The sequence below is a fragment of the Patiria miniata genome, unplaced genomic scaffold (assembly GCF_015706575.1).
Source record: "Patiria miniata isolate m_02_andy unplaced genomic scaffold, ASM1570657v1 HiC_scaffold_5, whole genome shotgun sequence".
NCBI classification, from domain to species: domain Eukaryota; kingdom Metazoa; phylum Echinodermata; class Asteroidea; order Valvatida; family Asterinidae; genus Patiria; species Patiria miniata.
In genome coordinates this window covers 31,467,753-31,492,250 of record NW_024037072.1, presented here as the reverse complement: position 1 = coordinate 31,492,250, position 24,498 = coordinate 31,467,753, and the positions used below count along the sequence as shown (strand labels likewise).

Here is a 24,498-nt window from a genome sequence, read left to right as displayed (position 1 = left end):
TAAATGTGAAATATAATTTTTGGGGTTTGGGTTCTGCTTTTTTGACTCACCCTGTACAATGAACAATAAACCATCTCGCCACTGTTTTCAGACTTTTCAATGGGCCCGGCAAGCACGAGGTAATAATAATGTAGTGCGTGTACATTTAGATAATTATACACATCAATACTATCAGCTAACTACAACACAATAAAGTATATAAGTGGCAGGTTCTGTGTACATTGTATGTTATATTTTGGATTACCACGGTCGGTGCTGTATGGACTGCCTTTTATCATTACAAGTTGATTTCGGCAAAGAGCGCGGGAAGGGTGACATCCGCCGACTGCTCGTGGTAACCATCCTTGATGCTCTTCTTGTGCAACAGCTCAATTTTGTACAATCGCGGCAGGAAGCTGATGAATTTCAAGTACTGCTTCATCTCCCCGTATTTTTCTACAAAACAAGTTGGAGATCAGACGAGGATGAGTCACTGGAACCTGTGAAACGTTACTCTTTATGGGAAAGTTCCTAAAATGTTGAACAACCTAAAGGTGAATCTGTGGTCATTTCAGACATGCAACTTTTCCTCAGATCAGCTGATTTCCTCTTTTTGTACTTCCCATAAGTGCCATTAAAAATAGAAAAACACTATACAAAGTCTTGGAAAGATTTGAATTTCCTCTTTTTTGTGACTTCCCAGTTGCATGCCTGTCATTTTGAGCATGCAAGAAACATTCTCGAAATGACATTTTGGTGGCAGGGAAACAACGGGGTTAAGGAATCTGTTTATTCCAAGATGCTTCGATACACTGACAAAAAATGTCAGACAAAACAATTTTCTGTACTAACACACACTACTTTCACATTGTGACCTCCCCCCCCCCCCTTCCTTCCTTCCTTCCCTCCCCCCCCCCCCCCCCCCCCCCCCTTCCCCAAATTTGACCAATTTCAGTGTTGGACTTACCAAGACAGTAATGCTTGAAGATCAGACGTAGTTTGCCATGGAGATTGAGAATAAAGTCTACGCTTTCCAGACCACTGGGATCTATTCAAAGGCAGACAAAAGCAATCATTTTGGGGAGTCTAGATATGTGGCTGTTACATTTTATAACATGTTGGGGGTAGCATTCACATTGTAAATTACCTACCTGGATTGATGAAGATCAGAGCCATGATGAGCGCAATCTCGTGCTCGTCGAAGGTCACCTTGGAGAAATCCTCCCGAAAGCTGTAGCAGCTGGTCTTCATGCCGCAGACCAGCGCCTCCAGGGACGGCACGGTGAAGAAAGTGTGCTCCAGCCAGGAATACTCCTCTCCTTGCCAGCAGAGGTGGCACAGGATGGAGGGGAAGGTGCCCAACTTGATCAGGTTCATCTGGTCACTGACAGGGATCTCACGGAACCCTGATCAAAAAAAAAAAAAAATCAGAAATGGAAGGAAAAGCTAGGAGTGGTGATACAGAGAGCAATCGATGGAGATTTCTTTTTTTTTATTTGGGGAAAGGTCAATGTTAAATGTACCAAGCAAGCCTCGACCGTTTTTGTTCAGCAATGTGGGATGCTGTGGTCCAATGGTTACGGTGTTCGACTCGTGTGCCGTGGTACGTGGGTTCGAATCTTGACAGGGAACATGGTGCTTGTGCTCTTGAGCAAGGCACTGTACCATTCTTGCTTTGTCTTTCAGATGGGATGTAAAGCCGTAGGTCCCGTGTGTTGTGTAATGCACGTTAAAGAACCCAGTAACACTTATCGCTTAGAGAAGGGGTTTGCCCCGGTGTTTCTGGCAGTGGCCGCAATATGCGCTGCAGCAACTTGTAAACCCTTATGAAGGTGCTACATAATGGGTCTCATATTTCTCATAAACTTTATTTACCTGTCTTTTTAAAAATAGACACAATTACCAGCGCCTTGAGTACCTAATTGTTGGTAGATACGTGCGCTATATAAGACTCCGGTATTATTCTTCACTGACATAATCATGTGACCATTGTGCTGTCAGTGGTAGATCGAGCAAAATAATCAACAACCTTGCGTAGGTTGATTCCCCCTACAACTCCTAGAAGGCTTGGAAAATATGTCAATATTAGATATCATGCTATTTTTGTATGTCAATTATTGTTTTCAGGGTTCGAAATTAGCGGTAGCCCACTGGCCAAATACTAGTCAAAACAGCGGCGGGCTAGTCAAACTATTCCTTAAGTAGCCCGGCCCGCGAGTCAAACAATTATTGGGATACGGCAAAGATGAAAGGACAGGAATAACTATAAAGGAAATATTCCCATATCTGGCCATCACTTGTCACTCTGCGCACAAATTGTATGAGAGTGTTTTCTAAGTACCGGTACATACTTCAACATTTTCCCTGCTAAATTTGACTTTTTATGACATATTAGCACTGTCTGATGGCTGATATGACCTATAGGTCACTGAGGGAGAAATTAGTGATGGCCAGATCTATATATATGGGAATATTTCCAGAATGAAATCATGAAATTCAGAAAAGAAACCTATATCAATTTGTGTCTAATTTTATCAACTGTTAGTGTTAGAGTTAAATTATTAGATCTGTTTATTAAAAACACTGACAAAATTGCCTCAGTCATTGTTGTTATGAGACACTCTATAAACATAATAACAAAAAACATTTTGGCTAGTGAAAATGCCCGCGGGCTAGTTAAGAGTATGTTTCAGTAGCCCAGCTGGCTAGTGAAAAAAAAGGTCGAACCCTGGTTTTGAGTCCATTTCAAAATTACTTTTTTAAATATCATGATAAACATCTTTGCTAGGTTCAAAAGTCTGACCCTCTTAACCTTGTTTGAAAAATCACAATATTTGAGCTGGAGGTTTTACATATTCTTTGCATCTCGCTGTGGAAATTAACTCCAAAAGTTGTTACAATTTGGACACAATAAAAACATTGTTGTATCTGAATTCCTAAAAGAACATTTGATTGGAATTGGAGCTTTGCAGGTTTCAGAGATGAAACTGGCATATGGCAAAAAAATCGGAAAATACGTCAAAACAAAATTACGTGTCCGAAATCTGGGCCGCGCTGCGGTTACACACATGTACATGCATGTACAATACACTTCATGCCCAATTTCCGGACACCAACTCTTGCTTAATTATTTTCGATTCAAACAAAATTTTACGATGAAAAAAAAAAATGGTCAGTGTTTTCATTGCATAAAACGCCTGAATTGCGGTTAGAGTAATGGAGTCGTCAACAAAGAAGTTCACTTCTTACTTTAAAAGTCGAGGAAAAAGTCCGAAAGACAAAGGCACCGTTCATGGTGCTTCAATCATGTCCATGATTCAACCACACAACTCCACTACTCCACTTGCATTCGTATGTGGGGAAAAATCAGGCATTATCGTCTTTCTCTTCCAACAAATGCCAGTGAAATGTTTCGCTAATGCTCTCTTCGCTATCCTCGAGATAATCCTCATGATTTTTAAAGCATTGCATTTTATATAACTAAATCTGAAACCTCCGAAAATCGCACAACATAATGATTTTAGCCACTGGATCGTTCACGAGGCTACCTGTTCCCGACCGGCCATGTGCTGTGCACTAGCAGACGGTGCGGTACGTATGCTGGTACCATTGCATGCATCTTTGTGCATATGCACGCACGTGCATCACAGTGATTTTTCCATGTCACCTGTCAATGTTTAACCTTTTGTCCAGCCGGAAAAGGCTCCGATCAGTGTTATGGCCTGTTTCTACCATTGAAACACTCCAATAACGACTGGTGAAAGAGATTAAAACTACGTTCGCGATGATTTTAACGTGCCATTTCCATCGACTTTTCATTGACTTTTCTTCGAAATTATGATTGAAATAAAATGACTTTTTGTGAAAAAATCGTTACAAAATCAAATTTATGGGACACATAAGAAAATCGGATATTTCGTTGGAAAATTCAAAAAGTCAGATTTCCAATTAAAATCGGAAAAGTTTCATCTCTGAGGTTTTAAGATTTCTCTTATACAACAAATGTGACCTACAGTATGCAATGGGTCCGATATCTGATAACTGATAATTTTAGAAAGGGTGGAAAGAGCGTGAGACTGCTTGGGTTGGGCATGGCATAAGGTCTGATGTTATATGCCTCAAAATGTCATGCCTAACTTTGACGTCAAACTACAACTGAAATTGAACTCACCAGGTATATTCTTTGCAAAGTTGACAGAGCCAATGATCTTCAGGGACACTCTCTCCTGAAATAACCGCATGGCTTCCGGTGAAGCTTTGTCCATCTTTGTGCGTAACTTAATAAAGACAAATCAACAAACAAGAAACAAACTTCACCCAGATAGCCGACGTCACGTGTATGATATGCGGTACCTTCCTCACAGTCATAACAGTGTGCATCTACTACATGTAACTCTGCCTCTTGGTATTGTTATAAAATATGCCATTAACATCAAAATGCATGTAGGCAGAGTGGTATGTTGCTTTCTCAATGATTTCAAGACCAGTGTTGGTGCCAGACTCTCAAATTGGAGGGGGGGGGGACAATTGGGGGGGTTGGGGCAGTCAAAATAAAATCTTAAGCCTGTGTTCGTGCGCGTGGGCCCACTGTCAATGGTCCAGAAATAAGCCACTAGAGCAACTTAGAAGTGTAGTTGTTTTTTTTTGGATGAGAAATGTATCGAACCGCGGAATGGTGTATAACGAATGTACAAAGACAGTTATTGTGGCATGTTTTGTCTAAAGTACCAATGTTTATAATGCTTTCATTGGCCCAAAATGTGTCCATATTTTATGAATCTTAACAGCGAAGAAAATAAACATAATTAATCTCTTTGTTGATAAAGTGTTGGGGGAAAACTGGGGGGGGGGGGCAAACTGGGGGGGAAAGGAAAACTTGTATTTTGAATTCATCATGATGTAGCAGTTGCCTGACTCTGCAGTAATCCATCAAATTACAACTAAACCTCAGATTTGGATGGACTTAGGTCAGTTATTTGGTTCACACAATCTAGACTCTCATGGCAGCTTTTTTTAGTTTGAAAGTTGTCCTTCTTTTACCCTTGGTAACTGAAGAAAAAAAAATAAACGTTTCTCACCTCTTCGGTAGCCTCTATCTGCGGCTTGGATTGAGACATTGTCTGGAAAAGTATCGCCAGTTCCTCAAATGCCTGTGTTACCTCAACAATGATCAAATCGCGCTCAAACTTCTGCACAGGCTGTGAGGTCCTGCTCAATAGAGCTTCACTCTCCTCACTCAGAATCTCTCCTTTCTGGCATCCAAGCTCCAGACGCCTGGCTACCTTCTGGGCATAAGCCAGGTTTTTCACGCTGCCCTCCGACTGCTCCTGTTGTAGCTTGTGTGTCGATGGTGACATCTTGGCACTCTTTAGTTGCTCATTATTCTCACTGTCGTCACTCAGGGAATGCTTGCCAGGGACTCTACTTAGGTCTGGGCCGGTACCCCTCCTCATGGCTTCAGGGTTGTGTTGTCTCTGAAAGGGCTCTGTGATGCAAGAACCACTGTCCTCCTGTTTGACCTTTACAGACGTTTTAACACTTGAACCAGGATCCATCATGGCAAATGGCTTGCTAGTTTTGTCCTGGTACATGTCCTGGTGTAGTGACCGGGAAGCATCCTGGCTCATCATGGGTCTACTTGGAGAAGCTGCTGCCAAGCTTTCCATGCCTTTGTCGGTCATTTCATCACTGTTTCTTGCCTGAAAAGAAGCTGGAGATGACGGACTGTGGCTGCTCCCCGAGCTGACCTCAAAACTGAAAGCAGGTGTGGTTGGCATGGACTGGCTGTCTAATGCCATTGCCTGGGGGTTTGGTAAGCTCAGGTTGGTGTCAGCAGTGGAATGTGACCCATCATCAAAATAATTACGTCTGAAAGTAAAGTCTGAGCCTCCGGAAGGCATTGTAGAGAAGGCATTACAGACTGGAGTATACTGCACTGAACTCATAGGATGCTGAGGAGAGTGAATGGTTGTAGAACTCGGCATGCTACTGGTTGGCAGACCACTAAAAGGTCCCAGAGATGTATGTGGTAGTTTTGGACAAGCCCCAGGGTTTGGGTATCTGCCAAGAGTTGGGGCGTTCCCAGTAAATCCTGGATTCCCCGAGCTAGGAGAGATTCCAGAGCTCAAGCCTCCACCCTTAGATGCAAAGCCTGTTACTGAAGTGACCGTAGGAGCTGGGGGGCTTGCCCTGACCTGCTGAACAGATTTGAAGTCCATGATGGGGGAACTCCTTCCACCGAATCCCCTCGCAAAGCTCTCTGGTACAGCCAGCGACTCGCCGACTCCCGGCCCACCGAGCAGGGGTGAAGAAGAGTTTACTTCCATTGTGGTCTCATCATCATCATCATCATCAAAAGCTTGACTCGGAGAGCATTCCCCCCAGCTGGCAGTATCCATCGGTTGAGATACCCGAGGCATTTTGCTACTGCTGTCTGAAACTTCCATGTCAAGTTTGTGATGCCGGCCTAGCTTAATACCTGCAGTAAAACAAAGGTTTCTTTTGAATATGTGGGACACAATGTTTAATTCAGACATGTTCGGTACACAATAAGCCATTTGCGAATAACCTGTACCCTTTGCGAGTTGCATTTGAATAACATCTGGTACACTGACTTGCTCATAATGCTTGGCACGTTTTAACTTTGAATTCTCCAGACCAAAGACACTGCTGCTTCATTTGGGGCAAGCTCTTGCATAGTTACGTAAGAGACGCTCGGCATCAATACATTGCTCACAATGGGTGAAAATGGCACAAAGACACCAGACCATTCGGAAGGCCAAGTTCGGCTATTTTAAGTTTGGTTCGACGGTTCGGCTACAGCACTAGTACTCTTTCAAATAAGAAACAGTAAAATCTATATTCTATCAAGATAACGCCTGAAATGCCATTTCAGTAATTACCAAAGCTCCAATTACTGTGGAAGTCAACTTTAGCCGATAAACTCCATCTATGCTACGGAGTCCAGTCCCTGAATCTAATATTTCAGGCAATAAAGTTGTGGAGACATTTCTATAACTGTATCAATTTGCTGAAACGTGCACTAAAGATCCTATGCCTGGTCACACAATTTGATTAGTTTATCACTTCGCGCTGGCAGTATTTTTGCCGAAAATTTTTGATTTTCGCAGTGCGCCACCAAGAGTTTGCCACGGAGAGTTCATTTTTCCCAGTGCATTGTGGGAGATGGTCGACAAATTCGCAGCGTGGGATCTTTGAATTTGTTAGTTTTTCCGGTCAGTGTAGTTTTGTAAGCGTATGATTCGAGTATCTGTTTGCGCTTTTCTTTTCTTTTTATCAATATGGTGTTTTTTGTAAGGTGGCAGAATGCTATGCCCCAATCTTTAACAAATTAGCTCAAGTTGTCTACTGACACTCATTCAAATGGGCCATGTTTTGTTGACCATAAACTTGAAAAATGGACTCCTCATGGCAAACTCTTGGTGGCGCACCGCATTGTGAATCGCCCGAATTGACCAGGTTAGAATCTCTGCGGTAGGGAATCAGCTTACTTTGTCTGGACATGCCGACTTGCAGGCACTTCTGGTAGCGGCAATACCGGCAGACGTTACGTGACGTCGGGGTAATGACGCATTTCTTTTCATCACCGCACATATACGAGGCCCCGTCCTTCAAGCTTCGACGGAAAAAACCCTGTGAGGTGATGAAAAATGGAAAATGGTGAGACGATTTTCATCGTGCATACGAAAAAATATGGCGGTTTCCAGATTGGTGTTTTAATTAAGTCAATCACAAGTCCTCATAAGTCCTCACAAGTCAGGTTCTTACAAGCTATTCATATGAGCTGTGACAAAGGTACTCTTTTGTAATTATTCATCAGCCGTTACTTGCGACAGGACTTGTGAGTGGACTTGTGATTTACCTGTGACCGGAGTTGAGAAGGACTTGTGATGGACTTGACTACTGTTCCTGATAACGTTGTTCAATCAAGTACAGAGTTTTAGATAAGAATGGAAAGTTTGCATCGTGGGGATAACAGCAAGGTAAGTTTGCAGAAACACTATGTGAAATTAATCTCTCTTGTGAGTTTGTGATGGTTCTGAGAAGAACCGGTTTGGACTCAACATTTCGGACAGCATACTCTGTCCGTCGTCAGGAACACCTAAAAAGTGTCTAAGTGCAAGTCACATCAGGAACAGTCAATACAACAATACCAATATATCTACATAAAATACACTTATTCTCACAGCGAAATTTGCATTCTGAGTGAAAGTGTATGTATTACAGCATGGACATAGAGTCAAGCTTTGGACCACATGTGAATGCTATGGGCTCCATTTAACCACTTTTGAGAGGCCTGTTGACAGTACACACCATGTTCGCATACTGGTTCGCTCACGTATAGCTGCGAAGTACGCACGACTTATTTTATTCTGAATGTACACAAACTCATAGCGTCTTCGCGTGAGCATCAGGCATCGTCAGCAATGCGTTCTCTTCCAGTGGTCTCCCCCAACTCTCCCATTCTTACCGTTGAGGGGGTACTTTCTTAACGTTGAGGTGGTAAAAACAGCTTACCAGCCAAATACTGCGTGGGACCAGTGATCTCTACCTAAAGACTGGACAGCGTACAGAAAGCCACAGAAGAAGCCTTTTGAAGCCATATTGGAACTAGACAGGTTGGTGTTCTATAAAGGACAAGTTGCCGTCTTAAGCAGTTGTGATTCACTTTTGTAACATCGTGGTTCACCTGGTTTACCTTTTGTCCACCACCACTGACCACGGTTCACAATTCTTCAAACATCATGGTTTACTTTTTAAATGCCGCAGTTCAAATTTTTGCGACGTTTGAAAATATAATCACGACGAAAATGTGTCCTTTTTGTAAACATTATAATACATGTACGTGAACAAAATGCGTGTCAGATCTTGATACAGCACGCTCCGTATCACGTAGGTAGAATGTTCATATATCGACAGCCATTTTTGCAAGACCGGGGCAAACTGGTCAAAATGCAAACTCAACTATGTGAGTGGTGTATGGGTATCCGCTATCCAGTCTTTATATAGAGATCAGGGCCCAATTTCATGACTGCTTACCATTAGCGAAAAATCCCTGCTTACTGTAGCAGAAATTTCCATGCTTACGGTAAGCGTATTTCACAGGTTAGCGAGGAATCTTGGCTTCTGCACATGCATACATCCCATTAAAGGATTCTGTGCTTACAGGGTTAGCGCAGAATTGTTCTGCTAGTACTGTTAGCACATAATGACGATCGTAAGCACGCTATTTTGTGGTAAGCAGAGCCGTGAAATTGGGCCCAATGCTTGGGACTGGTTTGCATATGATTTCTGCTTAGGAAATAAAATTTGCTCAGCAACATTTTCTATTTTGCACAGCACCTCCTTGACACTGGGCCCTGATCTCCGGTAAGAGCATTCAACTCACTTTGCATCCTTCGCATGTGAAGACCCCAAAATGGATACCCGAAGACATGTCATTGCAGACTTTGCATGGTGTATTGTCTGCTGGTGGGTCCTTGCTTGGCTGCTTGACTGAAAAACAAACAAAAATGATAAATGACAACAAAGCTCAGAAAAAAATATCATTATCATCTAAATACTGTGGAAAGATCCACCTACAGCCTCGCTTTTGTTCAGGGCTAGATTGCAATGAAGGACACTTCAACAGGTTTATGAAGAACTTGGTTCGTGCTAAAAGATTAAAGGATCAAAACAATCTACTGTATGAACAGTCAATCACCTCTTTTCATGTCATGCCAGTGTGCAAATAATATTGACGCGAGAAAGTGTAAAACGCATATATTCTGTCAGATCTTCGTTTCTCTTTTTAATACATGGTGCCCCTGAGAGAGATATTCATTTATAACAGCCATATGGACAAATGTAAGATAACATGTTATTTAACCCTCCTGCTATTTAAACAGTCACAGACAGTCAAAATTCACTTCCACTTCCCCTACTATAGCCTACTTTTAACACAGGCTAGTCACCAACAGTCAAATCATATGTCAAGCAAGCAATGTGACTAGTCAAACTCAGTCAACAGACCATGAACAGACAAAGCAGACAAGTTGTGGGCACAGCTGGCTTATCAATTACCCACAGTCAAAGCAAAGCTGTATCAAGTTAATCTTGCTTTGTGGTTTGGGAATTCTTAACTATTGAAAACAGTCACTTGATAAATTTTGACAACTTGGAACAGAATGCATGTTTGCATAGGAGGGTTGCCAAGTAGTGGGACATAAATATACTTCAGTTGTACAGAGTTCAATTATTCAACCCAGCATTTTGCCTCACTGCAACTTCAATAAGGAAATAAATGTGTGTTTGGGAGGTATTATAACACTCTGTTTAAGACCGGTTTGACTCCGGATGGGCGATAATTACCCGAGGCGAAGCCGAGGGTAATTATCGCCCATCCAGACTCAAACCGGTCTTAAACAGAGTGTTTAATACCGACCGAACACACATTTATTCCCATCCATAAATACCTTTTCGGTCCAAAAATTAAAAAAATGTCAAAAAGCTAGACGTTGCCAACCATTTTGTTCAACAATTTTATATCATGTTTTACGAAAAACCCCTCTGACTATAATATGGAATACCCCTCCACAATTCGTTACCTTATAGGGACATTGGCGTGCGCGTCGCGCATACTGCGCGATGTCGCGCAAAACGCAGCTGGGCTGGTGAAGTGTGAATTTCGGAACATGAAATACTGATTCACTGGTAGTACATTGCGCATGCATACGGGAGGAATTTGAACGTTCAACCAATGAAACGTTAAAAGGAACCGGATTTCATAGGAGTCCAAATTTCATGTGACACTGGAAAAGCGTTTAAGACCAGCTAGCCATGTCTTTATCATCCGTTTAAGACCGGCCAAGTGACGGGCTCTCGACCAATAGGAATGCGTAAACTGTCTTAGGTATTTATGAAAGATGATTTAGTGTAATGTGAAGAGCAATAACTGTTTCCTTGTTTCATTTATTCCGTGTTTCACTGTTGGCTTATCATTGATTCATCTTCTTGGAAAGTTCAAAGTGGATTTTACCCACTCAATTTGGTCTGTTGTAATGTATGTGAAAATTGACACCACAGTTTTATCATACTTTCACCTCTTCAAAACTATTGTGTATTCACCACAAATATTCCACTGAATGTATAATTGGCAATATGATGCACATATACATATGTACAGTTGTATGCATTTCACTTTCTCTATGCATGGTCATTGACAATTAAAGGGTCCATGAAACAAATAAGGGTTTAGCTCTTCAAATTGTAAACCCCAAATTTTACTTATTGAAAACATTTGGGCAGAAACTTTTCTTATAGTCTTTCTGTCATATATGAAACAACAATGAACCACTGAAAGCAGAAATGTAACCACATCAAACTCCAAAAAAGGTATAAAATGCTACTTTTTGACATCCAAAAATGGATGACGGCTGTGAATTATTATTATTATTATTATTAATTATTTCTGGTAATGAAACCAAGGATTCCTCAAAAGCGCCCAAGGCACTGTAGCTCCCAACATTGAAAAAAACCTGTAGAGAGGAGACAATGAGAAGAAATTACAGCTTTAGAGGTGGGAGGAAAACCCCAGAAGAATATTCTGGGGAAACCCACAGAATCAGGTAGGGACTGAAAACCCAATCCACATGTTGGCCCAGGCAGGATTTGAACCCGGGTCACAGCGGTGGATGGCAGGGAAAGTACCGCTACGCCAACCTGACTCCCCCATAAGTTTAAGAGATTAAGACTATCATACATGCTACCGGTAGAAATAAGGTTATGATTGAAATATGTGTAATTGCATTAATAGCAATCAATGTTTAAACTTTACCAAATTTTTTGAGTTTTTTGTAGTAAAATTTTTTTTTCACTTTACGACATGATTTCTCCAAAAATGTTTGATAAAATTGGGTTCTTTGTTAATTTCTCATACTTGAATACATGTATAATCTGTAATAAAAATGTGAAACTGGGTTAAAAAATTAAACTTTTTTTTCACAGCCATGTCCATCAAACCTTGGAATCGCCCATTAGCATAAAAACCAAAAAGGCACCAAAACGCCCTTGAAATGGCGACATGAAGATTAAATATAATATTAAATGAAAAACAAAGATACATTTTCAAGGATTGCATTTTAAAAAAATTCCTTACATGGGCCCTCAAAGGATATAATAGCATGGTGGAACAGTTTTTAAAAACGTCAGGTTTAAACTAGGTAGGGGCTAGGTCGCCGATAATGGTACGAGCTGAAGGTAGGTTGGATGTCTCCTCTTCCAAGAGTTGATAACCCATGAACCTGAGGTGTGTGTACATTTCCAGGGATGGCAATGGCCTTAATGTCACAAGAAAACATTAAAAGCTGGTGTACATATTTTATGATGGTTTTTAGAGATCGGTTGGTAAACTCAATTTATGTCATCATGAATTTCATCTGTTTGTTTCCATACTACTTAGGGTGCGGTTATTTTCTTTACTGATAAATTTAGTTTACTGATAAAATTACTGACAAAATAACCTTGAAACATCTACATTAATTTTTTTTAAGTCACTGTAATTGTTTGTTGATGGACATTACAGAATTTCCCCTTCTTGACCATTCAGTTACTTGTTATATGTGTATTTAACAGTTATGAAGTACGACTACTTCTTTTTGAAAATGACCCTCAGGCTTAAAAAAATAAATAATAATCATGTATTTGTAGGCCTAATTTGAATACCAGTTTGAATAAAACAGATGTTTCTACACCATTTTCACAAGACAATAAACACTGCCATCTGCATAGATGCCATCTGCTGGGTTTTGTGTGGTTATATTCACACAGTTGTGAATACCTGTTTGAAGGAGAAATTATAAAAACTGTTGTGCAGAATTAAAGGTACATGTAATACAAAATTTGCAAAGATAAAAAAAACTAAAAATACCAAATTATTATGAAATACATGAATGGTACCTTACTCAACTGAATAATAGTCTCAAGCATCCTGTGAAATCATGGCACCTGGTGTGCTGTCATTTTCAAGAAAAGTGGATTTTTTTTTATCGATTTCCAAAATGGTCAGCCGACCATCATTGAAAAAATAACCTGATTTTTTTTTCTTTCTTTAAATACTGCCCCCAATTTAGCAAATTTAGTTTGCTAAGTCCACACTTTGTTTGCATTTGGTTGCACATAAATGCAGGCCAGCTACCGGTAGTCTGTTTCCCTGACCTGACAATTCCCAGATGTCTACAAATTGCTTCATTTTGTCTGAAGTAGGGTCAGGGTACCAGACTACAAGAGCAATGTACATTGTAATATTACTCGGCTGATGATCAACATCAATACATAAATATATTTCAAAACTGCAATCAGTTGTATGAATTCCTAGATTTATGCATGTTTACATGTGTACACATGTACACATGTATGTACACGTGACATGGCTATTACAATACACACGTGGCTGTTACAATGTACGTGTATGATTAAAGGTATAGACACCAAATATTTTTGCAGATTCATTTTTGGATGTTTGCAAATTGCAAATATCCAAAAGGAATCTGCAAAAATATTATGAATATTGCGCCCAAAACCCACAAAAGATGCCCCTGTAATGTCGGGCCGCAATTAATTCAAATTTGAAAAGTACTTCTTGCATTTATAACTAAACATTGGTGGCTTTTTGGTTCAATGTCTCCTTAATTAGGGAAATTGCTAGAAAAATAGAAGTTTAAAATGAAAATCCATTTTTTGGTGAACAGTAAAACCGAAAATAGCATGGGGAGAGTAATCTCTTTCTTTAGAGCACCAGTATACTATATTTTTTTATCTCTATTGATCCGTCCAAACCAATTTATACAATGGTTGTCATCACAGCCCATACAAAATCTGTGCAGAAAGACCTTTTTTCCTCATTTTTTTTACGATGCTGGATGTCAAGGTCATTCTTTAGTTAATAACGCATCATTGTTAAGAGAACAAAGAAATAAGAGGCCCTTCAATATTAACACACGCAAGGAACAAGCTTGGAAAATAAATGCAAGGTGCTGTGTTTAGTAATGAAGATGGACAGTGACATATCATGTTTTGTTGCTGGATATGCAGTGACCAACGGCATACATTTCTGCAAAAATATTTATCAGAAATGTTTTTCATAAATCTTGCTCTCCCTCTGTTACAACTGATAATGTTGTAACCAACTGATAACGTATCACCAAACGATAATGTCACACAAATTGACCGATATTGTATCATTAACCGATAATGTAACAAAAATGACGGATACTGTAGTAAATGTTACTACACAGTCAATTTTTGACATCAGTCAATTTTTGTTACATTATCGGTTAGGACTGATAATGTAACAATTGACTGATAGTGTAGTACATTTTACTACACTATCGGTCAATTTTGTGTTGTATTATCAGTTAGTGATACAATATCGGTCAATTTGTGTGACATTATCGGTTGGTGAGACATCATCCGTTGGTTACTACCGGTACATTGTCAGTTGTAACACCCTCCATGACAGTTGCCAAGGTGGGATGGGCAAAATGTCTTACTCTGCATGTTTTGTAACCAACAAACTAATTTTCATAGATTTCTTCTTCATTTTGTGTTTACATTTTAATATTTAAACTGATCAGCTCACAATGAAAGAAAATTGTGCCCGACCATAAAGCCTTTTAACTAAAAATTAAAAAAAATCTGTTGTTTCATTTTTTTTCATCTTTGCAAAATATCTGCATTAAACAATGTGCGTGCTAGCACTGCTTTTTCTATGTATTTTTAAAGCATATTAAATATTTTATCATACTGTATTGCGTACTGTATATCACTGTGTATTGAATGAATTCATGAAGTACATGTACATGGTAACTATGTTCATTTTTTTTGGGAAATTACACTTCTGTATTAGTGATACAGTGAAACGCCGGTATAACGAACACCACTATAACGAACATTTGGTTATAACGAACTTCCCCAGGGGCTCCCAAAATAGTGAATTCTATTATAATGCACAATCACTATAACAAACAACCACTATAGCGAGCACTTTCTGTGGACCCCATCATGTTCGTTATAGCGGCATTTCACTGTATTGTTATTTATGTACATTGTACATGTACCCGTACCACAATTTGTTTTTATATATTTGGTGGGGTCAGGATGGGCAAAATGAGATTTTGTAGTGAGCTTAAAAGCCATTATAAAATGGCAACGCATGTTGCAATTACAGAACAAAATTAAATCAGGTAAAATTCCTGATTACTGCTGATTCTGATACAATTGGTTACATGTACATAAATTCACATGTATGAACTGTAATCAAATACAAAATTGCCCAATTAAAGCTATAGTCCATCATTTGCAGCCATCCGAAAAAGTTACTGGCGTATTATTGTTGAAAAACATACTTGGTTGAAAGATAGTAAGTGCACTAAACTCCCTGTAAAATTAATCTTTCACATGCTATCATTTTGAAGTAATCAACAAAAGAAGGCCTTTCCAACAGTGCGTCTTAAGATGCACCGTAGGAAAATTTAAATTAGTAGTTCGTTTTGTTATTCGGCACAGCGCGCGCAAGCATTGGCACGACGCACAGGCGCGACATCGCGTATAGCTGCAATTCAAAACAATTCAAAACATGATTCAGCAACTTTTGATTTGAAATTGAGATCCTAGAATGCTGTTTTTCTCGGAATATACAGCTGAAGCTGAGCTGAAACTTCATCAGGTTAGTCGTTCAGTATCCTTCATTAGATTTTGAACACTGTTGTTGCTTCAAACGAACAAAATGCACAAATTACAAATGATGGACTATATAGTATATATTTAATTCTGAGTTGGATTGAGCCAGTCAGATTTTCATTAATCAAACAGCTGCATCACGGTGGTGAATCACAGAGCACCTTTGTAGCAACTACACGGATCTAAATCTTCATGGCGGGGAATTACAAGCACAAGTTACAAATGTACGTAAACGTAGGTTTACAACTAATGAGTGTGTACAAATGAAAAACAACTAATCTGTTGTGGTATTGAGGGCAAGTACGGGCCGGTATTAAAACCTAAACATCCGTAGTATTAGTAGTATTAGTAGTAGTAGTGACGTCTTGCCGAGATTAACAATTATCAAAGTTAAACATGACCTTTGCACATATACACTTCACAGAACCTTAAAGGGAATATACAACATTTGCAAACATCGAAAAATAAAACTACCAAGTTTTTACGAAATACCTTACTAGGATGTTGGTAAATGACAGTCTCAAGCATCTTGTAAAATTATAGCAACTGGTGTGAAGTCATTTTCAAGAAAATGGTATTTTTGTATACATTTCCAACGGTGGTCGGCCGACCACCGTTGGAAAAACCTAACTATTTTTCAACTACTGCTCCAAATTTACCTTTTTTCAGCCCAAATTTTGTTTGCTAAATTGGTTACATGTTCATGAACGGGTGCAGGCCAGCTAGACTGGTTCCCTTGCCTTACAATTTTCCATCATCTATAAATTGATCCATTTTATCTTTTGTGGAGTCAGGGAACCAGACTACTTGAACATTTTTGTTTTTCTTGGTTTTTCCAACCCTTTCGAACACAAAACTTCAAAAATGTCAGTGTAACAATATTTGATCTATTATACTAACCCCTCAAATAGTTCATTTCTGAAAATTACAGCAAAAGCCAATGATGTACATTCCCTTTAAAATCTAGCAACAGGCAAGTTCAAGGTTCAAATCCCATGAACTGGACCCTGAAAGCCAATATTTGGTTGGATTCACAGAAACCAGATGCATAGGTAGTGTCTGCAGTTTCAGTCATTGAGTGATCTTTTGAGGCACAATTACAGGTACATGTGCGTCTGTTTATGGTGTAAATCGAGGACACACACGTGCAACATCATTATTGAACTGAGGACAGGAACCAAATCGAGGACGACCTCGATTAGAAAACGTGTACAAAATCAATGAGAGCTGTTGCAAAAAAGTTATTGTACAAACAAAGGAAAAGGGAAGAAGAACAAAAGAAAAAAGGGAAGATACAACATTTGCAAACATCAAAAAACGAAATGATTAAATTTTCACGAAATATCTTACTGCATTGTTAAGGAATGACTGTTTAAAGCATCCTGTAAAATCGTGGCTCCTGGTGTGCTGACATCTTCAAGAACAATTGTATTTTTCCAACGCTGGTGGGCCGACCAGCGTTGGAGAAAACTGGCTTTTTGTCAAAACTGCTCCTAATTCTTCATATTTAGTTATTCCGCACTTTCTTTGCACTTGATTATACACTTGTGAAAGAGTACAAGCCTGCTAGACTGATTCTCTGACCTTACAATTCCCCAAAGTCTATAAATTGCTCTGTTTCATCGCAAGTGGAGTCAGGGAACGAGACTATATGAACATGATGTTATTCTTGGATTTCAGATGTCAGTTTAACAATATTTGCTATAACATACTAATCCTCCAAATCCATTTATTTCTGAAAATTGCAAAAAAAGCAAATGTTGTACATTCCCTTTAAGCAATTCTCTAGTGTTGTGATCAAAAGTTTACCTCTGAATTATATTTTTAGCATAGAGTTAACGTTTAACATAGAGTTAAAGCAACATTTGCAGGCAATTAATTTTTGACCGTACATATAATTTTCAGAAATGACTGAAATTGGGAATTTCTTGTTTGTTTTCTTGTATAAAACACTGACCTGTTTACAGTTTTTTGTTCATAGATGTTTAAAAAACCAAGGAAACAACTGCTGTTCTTGTACAGTCTGGTCACCTGACCCTACTTTAGACAAAACAGAGCAATTTATAAACGTCTGGGATTTGTAAGGTCAGGGAACCAGACTTGCTGGCTTGCACCTGTTCACGGATGTGTAACAGATTGCAAACAAACTAAATTTGGTAAATTTGGGGCAGTATTTGAAAAAAGTCTTTTTTTTTCAAATGATGATAAGACACACCACCATTGGAAATTGATACAAAAATTGCACTGTTCTTGAAAATGACAACACACCAGGTGCCATGATATCACAGGATGCTTGAGACTATTATTCACTTACAGGCAAGTAAGGTATTTCATAATAATGTGGTAGTTTTGTTCTTTGATGTTTTGCAAAATGTTGTACATTACCTTTAAAATAAATGTAATTTTCTCACAACAGCTTGGAGGGGAGGCTTGTTTGTTCATGCAACAGATTTCAAACTATTATTTCCTTTCTAATGTTTCAGGGCAAGTTCCTGGTTGGCACTGTGGTTTATTCTTCGAGATGCAAGGATTCTTTGATTGCACACTATGTGTCCATGTAATTACAGCAAATGATAAATGTGGGATTTGTTATTGAGCCACATTGTACCTTGCCCCGTATTACCAATTCCCAGTATAACCACATCCTATCCCCCAAAATATCATCACTGTCTCATTCATTTCAGTACACAACACTGAATTGACCTTTCGCCGTTTGCAAGTTAGCCACGCCCCTTCGACAACCCTATGGAATTCTTGTATGCTAAGTTTTATTTGTCTCAGATTTTGTGCGTTCCGCGTCCATTTGTATATCATGTAATTGGACAATATTTCACAAGCTGCGTTGACGCGATTCTAATGCGATCCTACCGCGATAGGTCAACTGAATTCATGCCAATGACAGTCAGTTGTTTCAAGATGCATTAAAAACTGTGGAAATCCCAATTACCATCACTTAGACAAAATTCAAGGCAAAACAATGAAACTATTCAACAACATAAAACATGTACATTGACTAAGGGACAAAAACACGTAGCCTGCAATCCAGTCAATTTTGAACAGGGCGGGGGGGGGGGGGAGAAAATTAATTTAAGGGTTGCAATGCAAAATATTGGGATTTTTGTTAGTTGTGTTTTGTTTTACTAAATTGAGATGAGAGAAATAAAAGTTACAATTCTATTATAAGTGTTTTGCGACTAACCTTTTCGGCACATTCCAGCATTCAAACACTTCTGGAATCGACAGTGTTGACAGAGAAGTCTGGAGGTGGGAGTGACGGGACAGGCACTGGAGGACTGACACTTGAACTTGGGCATGCCTTTCTTGGTGCTCCGAATGAAGAAACTCTAAAAGGGCCAACATTTTGCATGATGAAAGTACATGAAAAATCCCTGAATATGAACATATAATGTGCTAAACCCGTCCAAATTGAGCATTCCAGTGTATTCTTCAACAAATTTAATTTGTTTTCTTTTAATAAATTTTCAACTTGTATGCTCTATTCCAACCCAAAACCACTTTTTCCTTTTTTTTGGGACGTCTGCAAACCTCTGGGGGAAAAAAAAAATTGTTTTGGGCACAAACAGATCCGCTTTGCGAGCAGACTGGCTCCCGGTCCATACATTATTGATGCTGATTGTGGGGTGGGAACCAGCCTTGTACATGTACGCTGCAAGAACAGGAATTGTCTGGCAGCCAATAATTCAAATTGTAAAGAAATGATTCAAAAAGTAAACATCGGCCATTTTTTTTTCAGTGGATGTCTCATTCAAAAGTGAATATAAGTTTGTAAATTTGGTAATTTGCCAGAAAAATAGGAAGTTAGAAAGAAATCTATTTTCCGGATCAAGTCTGAAAATAGCACGAGGCATACATTTTTCACAGTGAAATTATGAATCCAGGCCAGCATACATGTACTACATCACATTACATTCTTTAGCCTGCAACCTTAATGTGAGCCTACCCAAAATCTTGGAAATCTACCAGGTTAAAAGATTTAAAAGATTTGCAGGATTGAGGAAGATATGTTACATGGAGAGCCTAACCATAAATTTAGTACATATTTGACAGGCCTATCCCTCGAAATGTAAAATTTGCACAATGAAGGGTTTTGTAGGATTCAGGATGCTTTCCAAGAGCAAATATGGAAAGTAGGGGTTAGTGATAACTTCTTTTCTAGATTTTTTGCAGGTGTTTAACGTACCTTGCAAGCTTCGCATATCTGCGCTCCAAAGTACCGGCCTGTTGCCTGGTCCTCGCAAACGGCGCACATGACCTGCCGACAATTTGGGGAGATTTTAGGGGTCTTGTGGTCTCGGGGAGAACAGGGCGACATGCTTGGTGACGTCTCAGAGGTTGTCGTGGTAACCAGCTCCTCGGCCATTTTGTTTCTAGTCCACTAGGAGAGGTCGGTTGGATTGTTGAGTCGTTATGAACGACAACGGTTCATCAGGTGCCTTGGGAATAAAGAAAAGGAGATCAACGTGAGCTGTTGAATAGACAATGTAATCTGTTTTCAGTTTATACATGTACATAGAACAACATCATCCAGACATTTGAAATAACATCCTGTTGGTCATGACGTTGCAAGAAAGTACTTGCCAATCTCTTACTATTCAGATTAGATTTCAATGAACTGCCAAAGATTGCATGCCAACGAAAACTTGCCAATTGTCTAAAGAACACTTCATTATAACTACAAGTACTTAATGAGGAAAAATATGTCTGTATGTATGCAAGGGTTCATAAGCTTTGTGTTTATGAGAATGAGTCAAAAAAGAGTAATTACTTGCCAACTGACTGTACCGCTGTCAAAATCATGTGAAATCTGCAGTCACGCCACACTTACCAGGTACATACATGTACATGCAAATCTACATTCTACATTTCTACATTCTATAAACTTTCCAGAAATGGCTGCACCAATTCTGGCCTACCTTTTCAACAAAATGCCATAAAAGAACAATTTTCCATCATTAATCTGCTAAATATTAACAATAACTGCTGCGTACCATTACCATAGTTTTTGTTAAATGCAAATCAGGTTCAGCCTTTGTGAAATGGCTAAACGTGTAAACGTTAAAACTGTTGTTAAAATATTTTCTAAACATTTACAAAATTAAATTCAAAGTCAAATCCTTAGTTTTTTTTTTCCAACGATGGTCAGCCGACCATCGTTGGAAATCGATACAAACATTCAACTTTTCCTGGAAATGACAGCACACCAGGTGCCCTGATTTCACAGGATGCTTGAGACTATCATTTACTTACAGTCAAGTAAGGTATGTCAAAATAGTTTGGTAGTTTTGTTTTTTGATGTTTGCAAATGTATCCCTAGAATTGACAAATTGACACAAAACTGAAATTTATTCTCTAAACCAACAACCCTTTTGAGTTCACTTTCAAACGCCATGTGTGCTTTTTAAACAAATACATCTATTCTCTTATTAAAATAATTGCACAACTTTATTTGACAAATTTTGAAAGTTTTTTTTTTGATGGATGCAACATGTACATTCTTCTTCCTGTTACTGAGATACCTACATCATACATTATGGATATGACATCATTTTAACCACTCACTTTACAGAGAATTTACAATGTACCACAGGGATATCCACACACGCTGGTAATTCTTTGCAATGAAGCAAAGAACTACATAAGCTGAAATTGCTGCCTACCGGTAGTATACAAATACAACATGGTTTGTCGGGAAATAGCGAAAACTAATGACCCCAAGATGTTGGATGATTGGGACCTTCCTTGGCCTAATCATCCAACACCGAGGGGCCATTTGTTTTCACTATTTCCCCGCAAAAACATGTTGTATTTGTTTTACTATACCTCATAAATATTCATCAGGCAGCTGCGGTATTTTATTGGTCCATTCCACCATGTTTTTGAGCTTACAGTATTTGGATAAAGTGAAACATTATTTTAATTTAAGGAGACAGACAGAATAGAAAGTTAATTTGGGTCATTTAATAACTTTAACATTCACGCAAAACACTGCATTTATTTTTATTGTGTAAAATTTTACCCAGTTCCTCCTCGGTTAAGATCGCAAACAAGCACCACCGGTCGCCAGTTTGATGTACGCCGTAATAGACTGGCACATGCAACTGTCCTCACTGACAGTGTTCTCCACGGTACGCACGCAAAGCACATGCATCGTTGGTAAAGAGATAACACAGTACTGGAACAAATTGAAGGCTGCGACCCAGGTGTGTGATAGTACCTCCCTGGTTTTTGCGCGTCACGCACGCGTACGAAGACGGGGGGGTGATAGTAAAAACTTTTGAGTTGAGTTGCTGGAATGGACCAAAGAAACGCTGCGGTTGCCTGATGAATATTTATGAGGTATAGTAATATGAAATCACTGTTAATATGCCCAAGGAAGTTTGCAGAGAGCACGCAAAAGGCGCTGAAACAGGATACACATGAGAAGTCAAAGAGTGAACATTAGGATTGACGTGAACGGAACTCAAAGACGTCAAGAACTCAAATAAGAAACTCGTCAAGTTGCCATTGCGCAAGCCCCCCAAGAGCGTTTATTACAAAGAGTGTTGTGCAAACAAACATACTAAGTGCTGAATGCTTTCCCTGTATCCATGGCAACCGTCTTCAATTATTTTTAGTGACCAATAACTCAAATGTTGAGTAAAGCCCAATGGATTTGGCTGAGTGACATTAGACAATTTTTCCTCATTAGTCTGTGCCTGGAAATTTTCCCCGTTCTATTACTTAACACATGTACATGTAGTTTGTTGCAAAATTTGCCTCAAAGGATGATTTCTTCGACCTTCTGCATAAATTCTAATGGAGGATTTGTTTTTATATAATAAATGTCAAATTAAACAATGATTGATATAGAGTGCTGGTAAAATTGAGATGTTATTAGCAGAAGTAACTACTTTTAAATTCATACAGTGCATGTATGCATGTACATACAGTACATAGCACTGTAATTGCGGCAGGTTTGTTCATAGATCCATGGTAATACTGGTCTGATGACGTACATGAACAACTTCCAGCATGTCCAGCTTCCATTTCCAATATTTCCTGCTTTCTGGCCATTCATAGGGGAAAAAACACAAATGAAGCATATTGAATCGTCAATAATGACATCCATTCCAAGGTGACGTCATGTACATGTATACATGTACATGTACATGCACGTGTAGTACATGTATGAATCGATGTAATACGTGTAGTGCATGTAATTATAAGATTGAATTTTGCGTCGGGGTGATATAAATCAAATTAGGTTTTGCCCTTCACCGACGTTTAAACACTGTATACTCAGTGTGTTACCTCCAAAGTGAAAGTTGGAAAAAATCACTCGGGTGGGACTCGAACCCACAACCTCCTGCTTTCTAGTGCAGCGGTACCCGCTGCTATATACATCAGATTCGAACCAGCCAACTGATCCCGTTAGCTCGGTGGTCGAGTGGTAAGACATCCGCACTAGAAAGCAGGAGGTCGTGGGTTCGAGTCCCACCCGAGTGATTTTTTTTTCAACTTTCACTTGGGAGGTAACACACTGAGTATACAGTGTTTAAACGTCGGTGAAGGGCTAAAACCTAATTTGATTTAGTACATATAAAGCGAAGTAATTTACTATTAATCAGAAAAAGCATGGCTACTACATGTACAATGTGTTGGATTTTATGAAACTGCGAGCTAAAATGCAGAATCTTTAAAACAACAGAATCGATATTTGCTTGGTAATCACCAACTCAAAGTGCCACATAATACAAAACAACTTTGTGTATTAGTATTGAGTCTCTTTGTAAAATCTTAAAAGGCTCGGGTGAGCAATATGTTTGATCTCTGATGAAAACCAGAACACCAGTAACAAACGACATCTTTTACTGCGTAAGTTTGCTGTGCATTTACGCATCTCCACAAAATGGGAACATGGCCATATCATCTGGACATTATTCTCCATGAATGCACATGTTGTATTTAATCAAGCACTGTCAAGCTGTTTTTAAAACAACCAATTAAGCCCCCCCCCCAAAAAAATAGTTCTGCTTCCAGTTACCCTACCTACCCTATTTTGACAGCCCCTACCCTAATTTGTTGGGGAAAAATGAGGGGAAAAAACCCAGAAACCATCAATTACTACCTTTTGCCCTTGACTACACGCAGACACCTCCATATGATCATACACCAAAAAGATTGCCAAAAACAAATTCCCTACCTACCTGCCCTATTTTCAAATGCCATGTAATCAAAAGCAGAACTATTTTTTTCTGGCCTTATTGCACTAGCTACCGGTACCAGCGAAGTACGAAATAAATAAATTCTCCTTTCAAATATGCCGATGAGTGAAATACTTTCAGCAAAATTTCTCACTAGTTGAAAAAAAAACACCCAGAATTCCCTTGAAGTGCTCCCGTGAATTTTCAGTTCCTTCCGAGTTCCTTTAAAGGTATATTCCATCATTTGTAATTTGTGCATTTTGTTCGTTTGAAGCAACAAAAGTGTTCAAAATCTAATGAAGGATACAGAACAATTAACCTGATGAAGTTTCAGCTCAGCTTCAGCTGTACATGTATATTCAGAGAAAAACAGCATTCTAGGATCTCAATTTCAAATCAAAAGCTGCTGAATCATGTTTTGAATTGTTTTGAATTGCAGCTACATGTACATGTATACGCGATGTCGCGCACTGATCCGACGAATTATAGCAACCGCGCGCGCCTGTGGGTCGTGCCAATGCTTGCGCGCACTGCGCCGAATAACAAAACGAACTACTAATTAAAATTTTCCTACGGT

The 24,498-nt window shown here is 39.2% G+C and overlaps 1 protein-coding gene across 2 annotated transcripts in view; it reads right to left on the bottom strand.

Annotated features, from left to right (window-relative positions):
- The window catches only part of LOC119741619, a 30,333-nt gene continuing 5,835 nt past the window's right edge, over positions 1 to 24,498 (bottom strand). For both annotated transcript variants that reach the window (XM_038217444.1, XM_038217445.1), the window contains exons 2-10: positions 19,919 to 20,171; positions 18,917 to 19,061; positions 9,389 to 9,495; positions 7,491 to 7,632; positions 5,058 to 6,457; positions 4,151 to 4,256; positions 1,131 to 1,385; positions 947 to 1,027; positions 1 to 435 (exon numbers count right to left, since the gene is read on the bottom strand). In XM_038217444.1, coding sequence (XP_038073372.1) covers positions 278 to 435; positions 947 to 1,027; positions 1,131 to 1,385; positions 4,151 to 4,256; positions 5,058 to 6,457; positions 7,491 to 7,632; positions 9,389 to 9,495; positions 18,917 to 19,061; positions 19,919 to 20,098 — 2,574 coding nt within the window. In that variant the 5' untranslated portion in view covers positions 20,099 to 20,171 and the 3' untranslated portion in view covers positions 1 to 277. The remainder of the gene's footprint in view (positions 436 to 946; positions 1,028 to 1,130; positions 1,386 to 4,150; positions 4,257 to 5,057; positions 6,458 to 7,490; positions 7,633 to 9,388; positions 9,496 to 18,916; positions 19,062 to 19,918; positions 20,172 to 24,498) is intronic.